Source organism: Pristiophorus japonicus, chromosome 16 (genome assembly GCF_044704955.1).
Source record: "Pristiophorus japonicus isolate sPriJap1 chromosome 16, sPriJap1.hap1, whole genome shotgun sequence".
NCBI classification, from domain to species: domain Eukaryota; kingdom Metazoa; phylum Chordata; class Chondrichthyes; family Pristiophoridae; genus Pristiophorus; species Pristiophorus japonicus.
The window spans coordinates 44,590,922-44,608,133 of NC_091992.1; the positions used below are offsets into that span (position 1 = coordinate 44,590,922).

Consider the following 17,212-nt stretch of genomic DNA (forward strand, 5'->3'; position numbering starts at 1 on the left):
AATGGACGGGTCTTGCATCTGAGTCCATGTGTATCTGCACCTTGGCTCCTGTGAAATTGCCGATGTCTGGTTCAAACAGCGAGGGGAACTTGCTCAGCACTTGAGCACATGGATTATCATCCTCTGACAACACGCTTTGATATCATTCTAATTCCATTTGATTTTTTTCTAGCCAATTCCTGCCGGTCAGCATTGGACCATTACCTGGAACAATCCATAACGGTAAATCATGAACTGCACCATCATACGATACCTTGATTACTGCACTGCCAATCACCATTATGAGTTCTTTAGTGTACATACGCAACTTGGCATTGACTGGACTCAGCTTAGGCCTCACAGCCTTAGTGTCCCACAGCTTGTCGAATGTCCTCTGGCTCATTATTGATTGACTCGTACCCGTGTCCAATTCCATCAATACCGGCACACCGTTAAGTTTCACATTAATCATTATCGGTTGGCTGTTTGTTAGGAATGAATACATACCATACACTTCCTCCTCTGGTATCTCGGATTGCATATCCGGATCCGCGCTATACTGATCATCATCCTCCACGTGGTGTGTCGCAGCACGCTTGCTCAGTTGCGGCCACATGCGCTGGAGATGCTCCAGTCTCGAACAGTCTTTACAAATGTACTGTTTAAACCGACACAGATGAGGCCAATGATTGCCCCTACAACGCCAACACAGTGAAATCAGATTCATGCCCGTTGGCGGACTTTGGGCAGCTACAGGTTTCACATATGCAGTCGAGTAGACCCTGCTATATGCAGCTCTGCCAAACAATGATACAGTCTTGTTTACAGTACTTGCCGAGTTCCAATTTTTCGATTATATCTGTTTAAGTTTTTGTCCATTGTGATGCATGCCTGGGCAATTGTGATGGCCTTGCTCAAATCCAGCGTCTCCACCGCCAGTAACTTACGCAGGATCACCTCGTGGTTGATGCCAATTACAAAAAAATCCCGCAGCATATCTCCCATCGTGTTTTCGAACTTACACGGTCCAGCTAGACGTCTTGGGTCGGCAACGAATTCTGACACATCCTGGTCCTCAGAACGAACCTGCTTGTCGAATCGATATTGTGAGATGATGATGCTGCCTTCTGGTTTGAGATAGTCACGTACCAGAGCACACAATTCTTCATAGTCCTTGTCCGTTGGATTTGCAGGCGAGAGAAGATTCTTTGAGTCCATAGATTTTCGGACTGCAACCCGTGAGGAAGACCGCTCTGCGCCTAACTGCGTCAGTGGTTTCCTCCATTTTGTTGACCACGAAGTACTAGTCCAGGCGAGCTACAAAATCTGCCCAGTCCTCTCCCTCCATGAATCTCTCCAAAATTCCAATTGTGCTCATTTTTGCATGTGAAGGTTCTTAAGTTACGTCGTCGCCAAATGTTATGTATGTAATAACTCGATAGACTGAATACTGTAAACTAACCCAGGTACGAACCTGGCTCTGCTTTATTCGGGCCCAAAGTGATTACATTACATGATGGCTTGCCTTTTATAATTGGGCCACACACACATGAGTACAGCCCAATGACTCCGACAGTGGCGCCACCTGGTGGCTAGTAACCCCAAGCATACATACATGACAATGAGGATGAGGTCAAGTTGGTTACTCCTTCATGTTGGTTTCTTCAGCACCTGACCGCTATGTCATTTGCTTACTTGATTAACTTTGTCCATCATGGTGATGGACATTGAAGTCTTCTACCCAGAGTATATTCTGTGCTTTTTCTTTCCTGAATGCTTCCTCCAGTAGCACTTTAGTAAAATAAATGTGCTAAATGACATATGCCACAATTGAAAACCGGTTGATTGTTTTGGAAGAAAAAATAATTTGTATTTGAAATAATATTTGTAGCTGTGCTGCTTTGATAATACCGGTGTTCCAAGAGGTGTACCCGGTAATTGGATCTCTCACCAAAGAAGTTTTAGATTTGTTGTGAGGTGTGAGATGAAGAGATTTAATTTATTGTCGCAATTGAAAACAGTATTGAAGGGCTACATTTTAGCACCTAAAACATGTGGGTTGGGGTCAGATCAGAGGTTAAAAAGTTTACATTTAAAACCCAATCCAACCCAACCCAACTCATCTCTGGGTTTAAAGGAGGCAGGACAAGGGGCGGGCAGCCATCCTGCCCTCAGGAGGCGGCTTGGTAATTTAAATATTTTAATGAGACTGGCAGCCTCTGATTTAACTTGTTTTACAGGTTTAACTGTAGCTGGCCAGGTTTCCCAGGCCTCGGGATAACCGGCGGCTGAAGGGAGAAGGTAAATGCCCTTGCAGCACTGCTTGTGGGCCAAGAGGAGCAGGAGTGCTTCTCCCCAGCCCCCCAAGCTCCTGCTCTCCCCCTCGTCCCTCCCCCCCCACCCCCATCAGACTCCCTCACATAAAGACCCACTGGGTTGGGGATTGGACTCCCTCCCCGAGATCAGACACTCCCACCCCTCTTTCTCTCTTCCCCGCCCCCCCTCCCCCTCCCCCTCCCCCTCCCCCTCCACCAACCCCCAGGTCATGGTTTGGACCTACCTGGTCCTGCGGCCTGCTCCAGAGTCCTCCCCGTCCGACTGGAAGCCATGCTTGTCAATCAGGATGACTTCCCTACGGGGAACCTCTTGTGGACAAAAGATGTACGCTATGAAATTAACCCTCCACAGCAGTGGACTTCCGGGTTTCCCAACAGAAACTCCATTTCCCCTCTCCGCCCCCCCCCCCCGCCCCAAGCCTGTGTAACCCACCTCTGTTAATATCCAGGCTTAAGAGTCCAACAATGGGATAGTAACTTTTTAAAACATCTATTGTAGCCTGAGGCAAAACCACATCTCTTGGGATAGTTTGCGAGTTCACAAGTATTAATCCGGTTCAGTAAATATTAAATAAATTAGCTCAGTAGCTCGTCATTCACTCAATGGAATCCAGAGGCCAACATTGGTTCGATTTGAGAAATCTGTGTTAATCATGAACATTTCAGAATTTTTTTTCTCTGGAATGCTGTGGTGCTGTTAATCTTTACATTGCTTCTTGTCATACCCTGTAAATGGTCCGTCTCGGCTGTTTCATTACCTGTTGATTATCATTGCAGGTGGAGCTGCTGCATCTAAAGCTGCTAAATATGGAGGTAAATCTTCCTACTTCTGACATATTCACTAGTTTATAAAACCATCAAATTATTATATATTTCAGGATATAATAAAGCCATCTTCATGTTAAAGAGAAAGAGATTTTCCTGCTATATGCAATGATTGCATCTGAGAAGCATTTCCATTTCTTTGTGAAATGTGCTTTGTTAATTTTAGAAATATCAGAGATGGAAGATCCAGAACAACCAGTGACAAGGCAAAAACAATCATACCTATTAATGAATAGGGTTTGAACCTTTATCATAACTTCTCACTCCTTTCTAAAATTAGTGTTGAGTAGTATTGTTTATAATTTAATGTGTTTAGAAAGACGGGATGAAATTCATTATCACCCCGTTTGGGGGTGGTAATATCTGGGAGGCGTGAAATTTTGTGCCAGTCCCGCCCTGCTCGATAAGTGCTCCACTTCGCTCCTAGGGCGACTATGGGGCGGACGCCTCAGCAGCGCTACACACTTAGCCGCGCAACACTGCAATGTCCGAGGGGCTCGTCCCTCAATTAAAGGGATGTGCCCACACTGCCAACTCTGCAAAAGAAGGCGGCACCAACTTGGACCACTGGGGAGCAGGGGAGCCGCATGATCAGCCCGGCACTCGAGCAGAATGCCGGGCTGAGCGATCACGGCCACAACTCCACGAAGAAACTACATCAGAAGCGGCAACAAAAAGGTGAGGTTTTTTTTACAACACTTGGCCACCTCCCCTTTAATTTTAGCCCCGGTAGCGGCCGGCGCCTGATACGTGTCCCCTGAAGCCGTCGCTGTTATCGTTCCATAACATAAGAAATAGGAGCAGGAGTAGGCCATTTGACCCTTCGAGCCTGCTCCACCATTTAATAAGATCTTGGCTGATTTGATCATGGACTCAGCTCCACTTCCCTGCCCGCTCCCCATAAGCCTTTATTCCCTTATCGCTCAAAAATCTGTCTATCTCCGCCTTAAATATATTCAATGACCCAGCCTTCACAGCTCTCTGGGGCACTGCTTCAGGGGATGAAAGGCAATTTCGGGGCTGGGATGCTAGCGATGCACATGGCAATAATATCATGATCTCCAAGTGCAGATCTCCAAGTGCAGGAGACTGGGGCGCAACAGCAGTAACCTACCACCGAATATGGAGGGTGTCGTTGCCAGCGTCAAAGGGCGGTAAGGCATTTGGGCCCAGTTACCATCCCCCCAGGGGCGCTAATGGGAGGCTTAAAGGCACCAAATTTCTAGCCCACATAACCTTCCTGAAAATAAAATAGAATAAAATGGCTTGTAATATCTCTTCTCATTAATGCTCGTTACTTATCCTTAAATCATTATTTGAGATGGATATCCTATAGCAGTGATCTTCAGAATTTTTATTTTATTGATATAGCACCTTATCTCATCAATAGAACATCTTAAAGTGCATTACAACAATTACTTACTTTTTGAAATGTCATCACTGTTGTTATATAGATGACCACAGCAGCCAATTGGCAATATAAAAAGGCCCTATTACAACAAATGAAGTAAACGGAATAAAAACAGAAAATGCTGGAAATCTCAGCGGGTCAGGCAGCATCTCTGGAGAGAAAGCAGAGTTAACGTTTCGGGTTGATGACCTTTCATCAGAACTGGAGTGTGTTCGGCAAGAATACATTCTTAACAAGCACTGAAAGGGGGAGGGGAAGAAAGAACAAAGGGGAAGGTCTGTGATAGGGTGGAAGGCAGGAGAGATTAGAGAGACAAAAGGGATGATGGGCCGAATTGAAATGGTAATGCCAAGAGTTAGAAAAACATTAGTCAAGATGGGGTGTGAATAGCGGAATAATGACCAGCTGCCATTAGAGACGAGGAGAAAAAAAGAAACAGGCTTGAGGGTGGGGGGGAAATGTAGTTAATATTGGTTGAGGACACGAGGAGATCTCCTCACTCTTCTTTGGATAGTGCCATGGGATCTTTTATATCCACATGAATAGGCAGATCGGACCTCAGGTTAACATCTCATTCAAATAATGCAGCATTTAAATAATCCTCCAGGTAAGAATAAAAGTTTGGCTTAAGTATTTAAATGAATGTCTAGAAATAAAAAGACAGTATGATTGCTGAGTTCATATTTCATTGCCGGCCATTATTGGTCAAAAATCCTAATTTGGACTATTTTTGTAAAGAATGTGATTCTCTATTTCTAATTATTAATTTCCTGTGATCACAACGTAGGTCTTGGAGTGGGTGTGCAGCCTGGCCTTGGAGTGGGTGTGCAGCCTGGCCTTGGAGTGGGTGTGCAGCCTGGCCTTGGAGTGGGTGTGCAGCCTGGCCTTGGAGTGGGTGTGCAGCCTGGCCTTGGAGTGGGTGTGCAGCCTGGCCTTGGAGTGGGTGTGCAGCCTGGCGTTGGAGTAGGTGTGCAGCCTGGCGTTGGAGTAGGTGTGCAGCCTGGCGTTGGTGTAGGTCTGCAGCCTGGCATTGGAGTGGGTAATTTACTGTCTCTGAAAGACATTTTCTTCCATTATATTCTTCGAAACCCATATAAGTCTGCCTCCTCCCAATTCTGTGGAAACAGTAGTATCACAGCACACAGTGAAATTAATACAAAAAGCAGAAGAAAAATAATTGCAAATCGTTGCATTCTTGAAGGATGCAGTGAGAGAAGGTGCATGGATTGCTGTTTATAAGTCTGTTAAAAGAACATCTATCCATTAATTTCCTGAATGGCTGGGGTTTTCCACTTCTGAGTCATCACTTCTGGGATATTCCTGATCAATAACATGAATCAGGTGAAAATCATTGGTTGTTGAGGGAACAAGCAGAAAAACCCAGGAAAGCAGGACTGGTAATATCCGGTATAGTGGGACTCGGGGAATTATCAGTGCTTAAATAACAGTGCATGGGTGCATTAAAAACAATGGATTCAAGCTTTCTGCAGTCCAGTGAGACAGATACCTTATCAATCCCTGAGGCTCCTTTGAGTGGAGAAAATTTGAATCTGTTGATTTGATTTACTGCAACCAAAAGATCCTCATGTACAGTTGGTTGCACCTGACTTTTCTCAATTAACAGACTAAGATTTTGGATTTTGTTCAGAGCCCAAGAGTAATCAAAAGGACTTAAATTGTGAAAATGTAGGACTTTTGTTTATTATTCATTCATGGGATGTGGGCGTCACTGGCAAGGGCAGCATTTATTGTCCAACCCTAATTGCCCTTGAGAAGGTGGTGGTGAGCTGCTGCCTTGAACCACTGTACTCCTCCATACTACAGTGTAGAGAAGGTACTCCCATTATGCTGTTAGGTAGGAAGGTCCAGGATTTTGACCCAGTGACGATGAAGGAACGGCAAAATATTTCTCAGTCAGGATGGTGTGTAACTTGCAAGGGAACTTGAAGGTGATCGTGTTTCCATGCGCCTGCTACCCCTGACCTCTTACGCAGTAGAGTTTGTGGGTTTGGGAGGTGCTGTCGAAGAAGCCTAGGCAAGTTGCTGCAGTGCATCTTGTAGATGGTACATACTACAGCCATGGTGCGCCGTGAGTGGAGGAAGTGAATGTTTAAGGTAGTGGATGGTGTGCCAATCAAGCGGGCTGCTTTGTTCTGGATGGTGTCGAACTACTTGAGCATTATTAGAGCTTCACTCATCCAGGCAAATGGAGAATATTCCATTACACTCCTGATTTGTGCCTTGTAGATGGTGGAACAGCTTTGGGGAGTCTGGAAGTGAGTCACTCACTGCAGAATACCCAGCCTTTGACCAGCTCTTGTAGCCACGGTATTTATGTGGCTTGTCCAGTTAAGTTTCTGGTCAATGGTGACCTCCAGGACGTTGATGCTGGGGGATTCGGCAATGGTAATGCCATTGAATATCATGGGGTAGTGGTTAAACTCTCTCTTGTTCGAGATGGTCATTGCCTGGCACTTGTGTGATGTGAATATTGCTTCCCTCTCATCAGCCCAAGCCTGAATGTTGTCTCGGTCTTTTTGCATGCGGGCACAGGCAGCTTCATTATCTTCCCATAATGGTTTACTGGAGTCTTGATATGACTTTAGTATTTTCAGATTCCTGGTTAACATGAGACTGATAGTTACAACATTCAGGAGTCAAAATTCGGTTGCTAATGCCTGCTGATAAAGCCGGTGCTAGGTGTTAACTGGGGGTTAGACAATTTGGATTGCGCTGGGTGCTGTTCATGCCTGCTGTGAAATTCGGTGGTCATTTTTTAAAGGCGTTAAAATGTAATGTCCTGCCGGCTAATGCCATGGAAATCATGATGTCAGTATGCATGCAACACCTCCTTGGTCCCTTCTTGCCACATTCACTTTTGCTGCCTCACTTAACGGCTGTCATCGATGACACCTGAAAAAAGTGGACTGCACAAGGTGAAGAAACAAATCCAGGACATTGTTTAAAGGGAGTTGCAGCCCGGCCTCAGAGGTCTCGGTCAGTGCTGCATTTGATGCTCGCACAGAGAGTAAGGTGTTGGCATCGTACTGCTGTTGACTCGTCAGATTGAGTACTAGTATCTCAGACACATTGTTGGGTTCAATATCGGAAAAATTTGAAAGTTGCATTTCGCTGTGACCTCTGCAAAGTTGTGGCGGCAGTGATCGCACACCACGTCGTCCTGGGGCGATGACTTGAAAGGCGCCAGCTGCAGAGACAGCTTACGGCTAATGTGCATCCTCCCCAGAGGAGACACCCCAGACGGCGGGGTGAGGGGCCGTACAGACACAAGCTTTTCCATGCGCATTACTCTTAACTTGAGATATCTGAGGAGCACTGCTTAATAAGGCTGAGGCTCCGCAAGGAGGTGGTTACGGAGCTTTGCAACTTTCTGCAGACATACCTGCGAGCTGACATCTTCATCGGGACCTCGCTGTCAGTGGCAGTGAAAGTGACAGCAGCACTTAACTTCTATGCTACTAACTCCTTCCAGTCTCCTACAAGCGATATATGCAACATCTCGCAGTTTGCAGTACGTTGCTGCATTCGCTAGGTTACTGACGCTCTCTACATTAAATGAATGGACTGGATCAAGTTCAGCTTGTCCAGGGAAGACCTGGATGAGCGCACCCCTGACTTCGTCAAGATAGCGTGCTTCCCCATGGTTCATGGGACCATCGATTGTACTCATCTGGCATTATGGGATCCGCCTCACCTGGCTATTTGCTGAAGACATCATGCCCCACCCTCCAAGCCTCCGTGCATACAAATGGCAACACAAGATTTTGACAAATGAAACAATTTTTTATTAACAGAAAACACCAGCTGCTGTAAAGAAGCACTAAAGGATGCCATCATCATAGCAAACAATAATTGAAACAAGTCCCCTTGAAACATTATCACCCACATCCACGTGCAACTATTCACATTACTTCATCATGGAACAAGGACAGCATCTCTGGCCAGCATCTCTCAATTCTATATTGGCTCATCCAATTGCAACTATTTACATTCGTTCACATTTGAGCAAGATTGCCATTTCAGGCCACTAACACACACACACACACATTTATCAGCTCTTTCTCAGTGTTTTCCCACCCCTTCCCTTTTCCCCCCTCCCAGGCTTACTGATCCTCCTCAACAGGGTCTCAGTGCCTGCAGCAAGGCTGGTAGAAGGTCTAAAGAGACTAAAGGCAGATAAACCCCCTGGACCTGATGGCTTGCATCCTAGGGTCTTAAGAGAAGTAGCGGCAGGGATTGTGGATGCATTGGTTGTAATTTACCAAAATTCCCTGGATTCTAGGGAAGTCCCAGCAGTTTGGAAAAGTGCAAATGTAATGTGTCTATTTAAAAAAGGAGGCAGACAAAAAACAGGAAACTATAGACTAGTTAGCCTAACATCTGTGGTTGGGAAAATGTTGGAGTCCATTATTAAGGAAGCAGTAGCAGGACATTTGGAAAAGCAAAATTCGGTCAGGCAGAGTCAGCATGGATTTATGAAGGGCAAGTCATGTTTAACAAATTTGCTAGAGTTCTTCGAGGATGTAACGAACCGGGTGGATAAAGGGGAACCAGTGGATGTGATGTATTTGGACTTCCAGAAGGCATTTGACAAGGTGCCACATGAAAGGTTACTGCACAAGATAAAAATTCACAGGGTTGGGGATAATATATTAGCATAGATGGAGGATTGGCTAAGTAACAGAAAACAGAGAGTTAGGATAAATGGTTCATTCTCTAGTTGGCAACCAGTAACTCGTGGGGTGCCGCAGGGATCAGTGCTGAGACCCCGACTATTTACAATCTATATTAACGACTTGGAAGAAGGGACTGAGTGTAACGCAGCCAAGTTTGCTGACGATACAAAGATGGGAGGAAAAGCAATGTGTGAGGAGTCACAAAAGATCTGCAAAAGGACATAGACAGGCTAAGTGAGTGGGCAAAAATTTGGCAGATGGAGTATAATGTTGGAAAGTGTAAGGTCATGCACTTTGGCAGAAAAAAATCAAAGAGCAAGTTATTATTTAAATGGAGAAGATGCAAAATGCCGCAGTACAGTGGGACCTGGGGATACCTGTGCATGAAACACAAAAGGATAGTATGCAGGTACAGCAAGTGATTCGGAAGGCCAATGGTCTCTTGGCCTTTATTGCAAAGGGGATGGAGTATACAAGCAGGAAAGTCTTGCTACAGCTATATAGGATGTTGGTGAGGCCAAACCTGGAATACTATGTGCAGTTTTGGTTTCCATATTTACGAAAGTATATACTTGCTTTGGAGGCAATTGAGAAGATTCACTAGGTTGATTCCGGAGATGAGGGGGTTGACTTATGAGGAAAGGTTGAGTAGGTTGGGCCTCTACTCATTGGAATTCAGAAGAATGAGAGGTGATCTTATCGAAATGTATAAGATTATGAGGGGGCTTGACAAGGTGGATGCAGAGAGGATGTTTCCACTGAGGGGGGAGACTAGAACTAGAGGGCATGATCTTAGAATAAAGGACCGCCCATTTAAACAGTGATGAGGAGAAATTTCTTCTCTGAAGGTTGTAAATCTGTGGAATTCGCTGCCTCAGAAAACTGTGGAAGCCGGGTCATTGAATAAATTTAAGACAGAAATAGACAGTTTCTTAAACGATAGGGGGTTATGGGGAGCGGGCGGGGAAGTGGAGCTGAGTCCATGATCAGATCAGCCATGATCTTATTGAATGGCAGAGCAGGCTCGAGGAGCTGTATGGCCTACTCCTGTTCCTATTTCTTATGTTCTTAAGGTCGCTGTGTTGGCGCTGCTGCCACAGCTGATGGCCTAGCAGAATGTTCCACATCACCTCGGTCCCTGAAATGGCCGGCTGTGGACTGCATCACCTCAGCATGGGCGGCATCGCTCTGTTGGGGATAGGTTGCAGAGAGCGGCAGAGGCAAGGGCGGAATGATGTCATCCTGAGAGAGGACATCATGTTCCAACAGGCCCGACACAGTGCAGAGCCTAGGGCAGAGCCTCAGCATCTGGAGCTGTCTGGCTGAGCACAGATTGCTGCCGTGCTTCGCCAACGTTAGCTCCCCGTGCAACTGATGGAGCCCCAGACATGGTGGCAGTGATCAGTGCCTGCGTGGATTCAAATTGGCTCTGTATCGGGGCAGACTGCCAGTGCAGCACACCACAAAGCTGATTGATGCCACCACGCACTGACGACATGACCGTCTGCAGGCCTACCATAGCGTCGTCCTGGTGCTCAATGGCTACTGCCACGTCAGCCATAGCCCGTGCCACCATGTCTGGGACCCCACGGTCACTTGAAGCATCCAACATCCGTTATCTACCAAGGGTGGGATCGATGGGCTGCTGAGACACAAATGCAGTCGTTGAGGCAGCCTACACCACACTCAAAGCAAGTGCATCGACAGTCTCGGGCACCCTTGATAAAACACCCAGCAGATCGCTGTGCATCTGCAATGACTGTCTTGCGAGATCCTCTAAGTTGACCTCATCATCAGAATGCTGCTGAGCATCACTCAGGCGTGCACTCACCCTCCGGGGAGCTGGCTCCCTGATCGCCCACCCCCATGGTATTGCTGCAGACCACTGGGTCCCGGAGCATCACCCACCTCCATCAAAAAGCTGCTCTGTGAGGACGCTGGATCCTCGGTCATGTCCAGAGAGGTGTCCTCTGCCTCCTCGTCCTCTCCACCATCACCCACGCAGTGGAAGGCTGATGTGCAGGCCCCTAGCCATCTGAGTTATCATCTGAAAGCGCAAAGCCAGAGAAGTGTGATTACCTGCAGGGGATGGGGCCAGGAGTGGCAAACGCATTATAGAAAGTCTTATGGAAAGAGCTGAGGAATTCTGGTGTCGGGCCTAAGTTTCCTGCCGGATACTGCAAAGGAACTCAACATATGATCACTGTCCCTGGGGGCGGGCCGGGGGGGGGGCGGGTGTCGGCCTCACCCACCGCCATGGCACCAACTTGAATGCCCATCAGGGCTGAGACGCTTTCCTTAAACGGAGTGAGGTCCTGGAGTTCAGAGTCGTCTCCTGCAGTCCGCATCTGCTCCCTGCGGTTGTGGACGAGCTTGTCCTGTGAGATTAAAGAGAACTTCTGAGTTAGAGCCCTTCTATCAGTATGTTCCAAGTGCCTTACATAGTTTAGTAGATGTAACAGTATGAGAGTCTGCACAGTTCGATGTAACTTCCATTCGCTGTGTGGACTTGCTGTAGCAATGCTTGAATTATGGGGCTAGGACCTAATAGTGATGGGGAGGCTACCGTCTTCGAGACGCATGTGGAGACTGAGGAGTTTACAACATCAGGGATGGGTCTGCAGAACCAACTAGCAAGGTTAACAGCACATGCAGGTCCTTGCAGTGGGTGAGGCTTCAAATTGGAACCTTGCATCTGACCTCACTTGCGGAGAGCATGTATGCCAAAACACTGAGCAGAGAGTGCACATTGAGCACAGAGCTTAGCATGTTGATGGTTCAAATTTAAGATACTCCCCCTCACCAGTCACATCATCTCATTCCACTTTTGTATGCATTCAGTGGCTGTCCTGGCCACCGTGTCAATTGTAGAAACTTGAGATTTCCTCCCTCTGTAGGCCTTTGTGAGTTGGTGCCTGCCGCCGCTCCAGGGCATCAAAGAGTGTATCCACTGCGACGTCCGTGAACCGACGAGCTGCTGCTGCTCGGTCTGCCATGCTCAGCTTCTGAGTGAGTGCGTAGGAAGTGAATATACCCACGAGGCGTTGAGGCTCCTAATCAACGCCTCAATTAAATCCAGGTGGCGCCACTATGTCTGTGGCGCAGCTCCAAATGCTGCCTAACTTCCGGATGTTGAGCCCACGCTTAACGGCCCACTTAGCGCAGCGTAGCGCCTCCAAGTAAGTGCAACACCATGATTTTACGCTGCTATCCCCTCTTTGGGCCGAAATTTCCACATGATTTGCGCCTGATTTTTAGGAGCAACTGGTGGAGAACAGACTATCTTAGAAATCGCAATTCTCCATTTTTTTTTCTGCAGTTCTAGTCAGGTAGAACAGTTCTACTTTGGAACAGAATTTTTTCTTCAAAAGGGGGCGTGTCCGGCCACTGACGCCTGATTTGAAAGTTTCCACAGTGAAAACGTACTCCAAACTAACTTAGAATGGAGCAAGTGAAGATTTTTGTAGAACTGAAAAAACCTGTTCTACACATTAAAAAATCAGGCGCAGGTTACAAATTAGGCGTCCAGAACGAGGTGGGGGGGGGGAAGGGGGGAAGGGAACTCATTAAATTCTACAATAAATCCTTATTTATACTTCTACAAATATTATACAAATAAATCCAACCTGAATAAACATTTATAAGCAAAGAAAAGATTAAATAAACCATCTTCCTACCTGTGTGAAAGTGCCAGGGAGAATGCTGCAGGCGTTCGTTCCTGCGGGGGGGGGGGGAGGGGGAGGAGAGAGAAGGAAATAGCCATTTCGTTCCCGTGGAGGGGAGGGGGGGGAAGGGAACAGCCGTTTTGTTCCCGCGGAGGGGAGGGGAGGGAATTAAACAGCCGTTTCGTTCCCGTGGAGGGGAGGGGGGAAGGAGACAGTGAGAAGGCTGCAAGTGCTGATGTGCTGATGGCAATGTGCTTTTATTAAAAAATGTTCAAAAATTAAACAGCTACAAAGAACTACAAAAATGGCCGAGTGCCAATGTTTTTTTCACACTGAGCATGCGCGAACGCTCCAACGTGCATGCGCAGCGTTGCCGGCAGGAAAAAAACTAATTTAAATAGTACCCGCCCCCTCCCACTTACAAAATCGGCGCGAGTGTAGGCTCCGCCCCCCTGGGCGCCGCGCCAGGCAGACAAGGAGCTGCAGAACGCTCCAGAATTGCGAGGTTTTTTTTAGGCGCCGTTTTAGGAGTGAAAAACGGGCGCCCAGCTCGGAGGGGCGCCCGTTTTTTATCGTGTGGAAACTTGGGCCCTTTAGGTGGCAACACTGAATTTCGTATTTAGGGACCGCGCCTAAAACAAGACGTTAAAAATTTCTCAGGCGGTGACGCCGCCTCAAAAATGGCGGTACCGAATTTCAAATCCTCGGTATTATACCTCTTTATGTTGTTGCATTCATTTGTTTGGATCTAGTAAGACCAAAGACATAAGAAATATAAGATCTCAGTGCTGCTCCATCATTAGTTCAAAGTTTCTATAGCTCAGTGTACGCAAAACAGAGCCATCCTATTTGACTGTCATAGGCACTTACATACCATTGGTTCTGATTCATAGATTTCCCAGGTTGTTTATGCACATTTATCCTATTTGTGCACAGCCTTACTTTTTTTCAACCCTGAGCTAAGACTGCCTTTTTACATCTCTAGAACATTTGTCTGTTACCTCATCCCACCTTGGCTGAAACCTTCATTGATGCCTTAATAGCCTTGAGAATCAATTTCTGTTGCACTCTCCTCAAATCCACCAGTCACAGACTTTAGCTCATTCAATCCACAGTACACCTCCCCCACACTAAGCCACAACAAGAACAATAAATTGTATTTATAATGGATTCTGGCTCACGACACTGACTCCTTGTGGTTGGGAAGATGTTGGAGTCCATTATTAAAGAAGCAGTAGCAGGACATTTGGAAAAGCAAAATTCGGTCAGGCAGAATTACCATGGATTTATGAAGGTGAAGTCATGTTTGACAAATTTGGTAGAATTTTTTGATGTAACGAGCAGGGTGGATAAGGGGGAACTAGTAGATGTGGTGTATTTGTACTTCCAGAAGGCATTTGACAAGGTGCCACACAAAAGGTTACTGCACAAGATAAGATCACGGGATTGGGGGTAATATATTAGCATGGATAAAGAATTGGCTAACGACAGAAAACAGAGAGTCGGGATAAATGGTTAATTTTCGGGTTGGCAGGCTGTAACTAGTGGAGTGCTGCAAGAATCGGTGCTTGAGCCCCAGCTATTTACAATCTATATCAATGATTTGGATGAGGGGACCAAATGTAATATATCAAAGTTTGCTGATGATCCAAAGCTAGGTGAGAATGTAAGTTGTGAGGAGGATGCAAAGAGACTTCAAGGGGATATAGACAGGCTAAGTGAGTGGGCAAGAACATGGCAAATATAATATGGAGAAATGTGAAGTTATTCACTTTGGTAGGAAAAATAGAAAAGCAGAGTACTTGTTAAATGGTGAGAGACTGGGAAATGTTGGTGTTCAGAGGGAACTAGGTGTCCTTGTACATGAATCACTGAAAGTTAACATGCAGGTATAGCAAGCAATTAAGAAAGCATATGGTATGATCGCCTTTATTACAAGAGGATTTAAGTACATGAGTAAAGATGTCTTACTGCAATTATATAGGACCCTGGTGAGACTGCATCTGGAGTATTGTGTACAATTTTGGTCTCCTTACCTAAGGAAGGATATACTTGCCATTAAGGAAGTACAACAAGGTTCACCAGACTGATTCCTGGGATGAGGGAATTGTCCTATGAGGAGAGATTAAGTAGACTAGGCCTATATTCTCCAGAGTTTGGAAGAATGAGAGGTGATCTCATTGAAACATACAAAAATCTTACAGGCTAGACAGGATAGATGCAGGGAGGATGTTTCTTCTGGCTGAGGAGTCTAGAACCAGGGGTAACAGTCTCAGAATAAGGAGTCAGCCATTTAGGACTGAGAGGAGGAGAAACTTCTTCACTCAAAGGTTCGTGAATTTTTGGAATTCTCTACCCCAGAGGGCCGTGGAGGCTCAGTCTTTGAGTATACTCAAGACAGAGATCGATAGATTTTTGGATATTAAAGGAATCAAGGGATATAGGGATAATGTAGGAAAGTGGAGTTGAGGTAGAACATCAACCATGATCTCATTGAATGGAGGAGCAGACTCGAAGGGCCAAATGGCCTATTCCTGCTCCTAATTCTTATGTTCTTATATTAAACTGCTCTGCCTTGCTACCTTTCTTCCTGACTTCAAATGCCCCCTAAAAGCTATTTCTTCACTTCCTGCCTGGTATCCACTTCTCCTTCCACTTTGTCATGTTTTATTGCTTGAGTGCTGAGGAATGCTATATAAATTTAAGTTGTTTAGTGCATCTGAGTGGAGTCAAAAAATATGTATGTATATATATCGAAGTCAAATTCAACACAAATGTATACTAGAGACCAAGAACCAGCTAAATCATTCATATATTTGATGCAACAGAGTCTTGATATATTAGGCAACGTTGTAATTCAATTTTGACTAAAGCAGTTAAGACTGGTTTGTTTTATACATAAGGCACCCACCAGCTTTGACTTATTGCTTGGAACCCAAACAACCATCATCATCATCATAGGCAGTCCCTCGAAATCGAGGAAGACTCGCTTCCACTCCTGAAGTGAGTTCTTTGGTGGCTGAACAGTCGAATACGAGAGCCACAGACTCTGTCACAGGTGGGACAGATAGTCGTTGAGGGAAGGGGTGGGTGGGACTGGTTTGCCGCACGCTCTTTCCACTGCCTGTGCTTGATTTCTGCATGCTCTCGGTGTTGAGATTCAAGGTGCTCAGCGCCTCCCGGATGCGCTTTCTCCACTTAGGGCGGTCTTTGGCCAGGGACTCCCAGGTGTCAGTGGGGATGTCGCACTTTATCAGAGAGGACAACCAGAGTAGCAGTGGACACATTCGTGAGATGTTCCAACTATAATTCGATCTGAATTTTTGAGGTTGCCACTACATTTTCCATCACTGCAATTCTCTGTTGTATGGGAGACTACAGTACACAAAACCATTCCCCCTTATTTGCAAGGGCTCAAACAGAGAATGGAATGTATCTGGCGTTGACTCCATCCCAAATCGCAGGGATAGGATCATTTAAGTAGTCTGGGGGAGCAATAGATTCTTAATGAAGTTAGAAAAATTCTTTCCTGACCACAGGAGGATAATGTTAGTGATTATGAGGTAATCAATCCTCTCTGGGATCAATAGCCCTTCCTCCTCCAGATATTTGGAGCTTTCTTAGCGCCCAGTATGGAACCCACATGTGTTGTCAGTTGGGGAAACTTCTTTTTGCATTAACAAGGTTGTGCTGGTTGGAATTCCCTAGGTAACTTGGGAAGACCTTCAGAAATGCCCCCACATTTGGGACTTTAAGGGAATCAAGGGATATGGGGATCGGGTGGAAAAGTTGAGTTGAGATAGAAGATCAGCCATGATCTTATTGAATGGTGGAGCAGGCTCGAAGGGCTGATCAGCCAACACCTGCTCCTATATTATGTTCTTATGTTGATAAATCTAAATGCAGGCATGGCGGAGGGTCGTGGGGGTGGAAAGAGGCGGCATCAGAGGCCTCGGGTGGGGGGGGGTGGTGGTGATCGGAAGCCTCAGGAGGAGAGATCGGAGGACACGGGTTGGGGGTGGGGGGGGGGAGATTGGAGGCATCAGGGGTGAGATTGGTGGTAGTGGGGGGGAGCAGGTATGATCGTGCGAACGCGATTTGTCCTCTATATGCAATGGCCGATATAATGTCTGACAGAGTTTATGGCAGGTGAGCACACAAAATAATGCAAGTGTTACCACTTTTAATAAGAGGTTCTTGCAACTGTAAGGAAGATTGTCAAATTCTATGGCTCAGCAGATTTTTAAATCCTGTTTGGGATTAAAATGAAAGCATTCTTGTTTTATTTTTCATAGGCCC

General features: G+C 46.1%; 1 protein-coding gene across 4 annotated transcripts in view; it reads left to right on the forward strand.

The window, feature by feature from the left end:
* The window catches only part of LOC139226469 (elastin-like), a 435,956-nt gene that overhangs the window by 374,893 nt on the left and 43,851 nt on the right, over positions 1-17,212 (forward strand). For all 4 annotated transcript variants that reach the window (XM_070857261.1, XM_070857262.1, XM_070857263.1 and 1 more), the window contains exons 46-47: positions 3,093-3,128; positions 5,339-5,590. In XM_070857261.1, the coding sequence (XP_070713362.1) occupies positions 3,093-3,128; positions 5,339-5,590 (288 nt within the window). The remainder of the gene's footprint in view (positions 1-3,092; positions 3,129-5,338; positions 5,591-17,212) is intronic.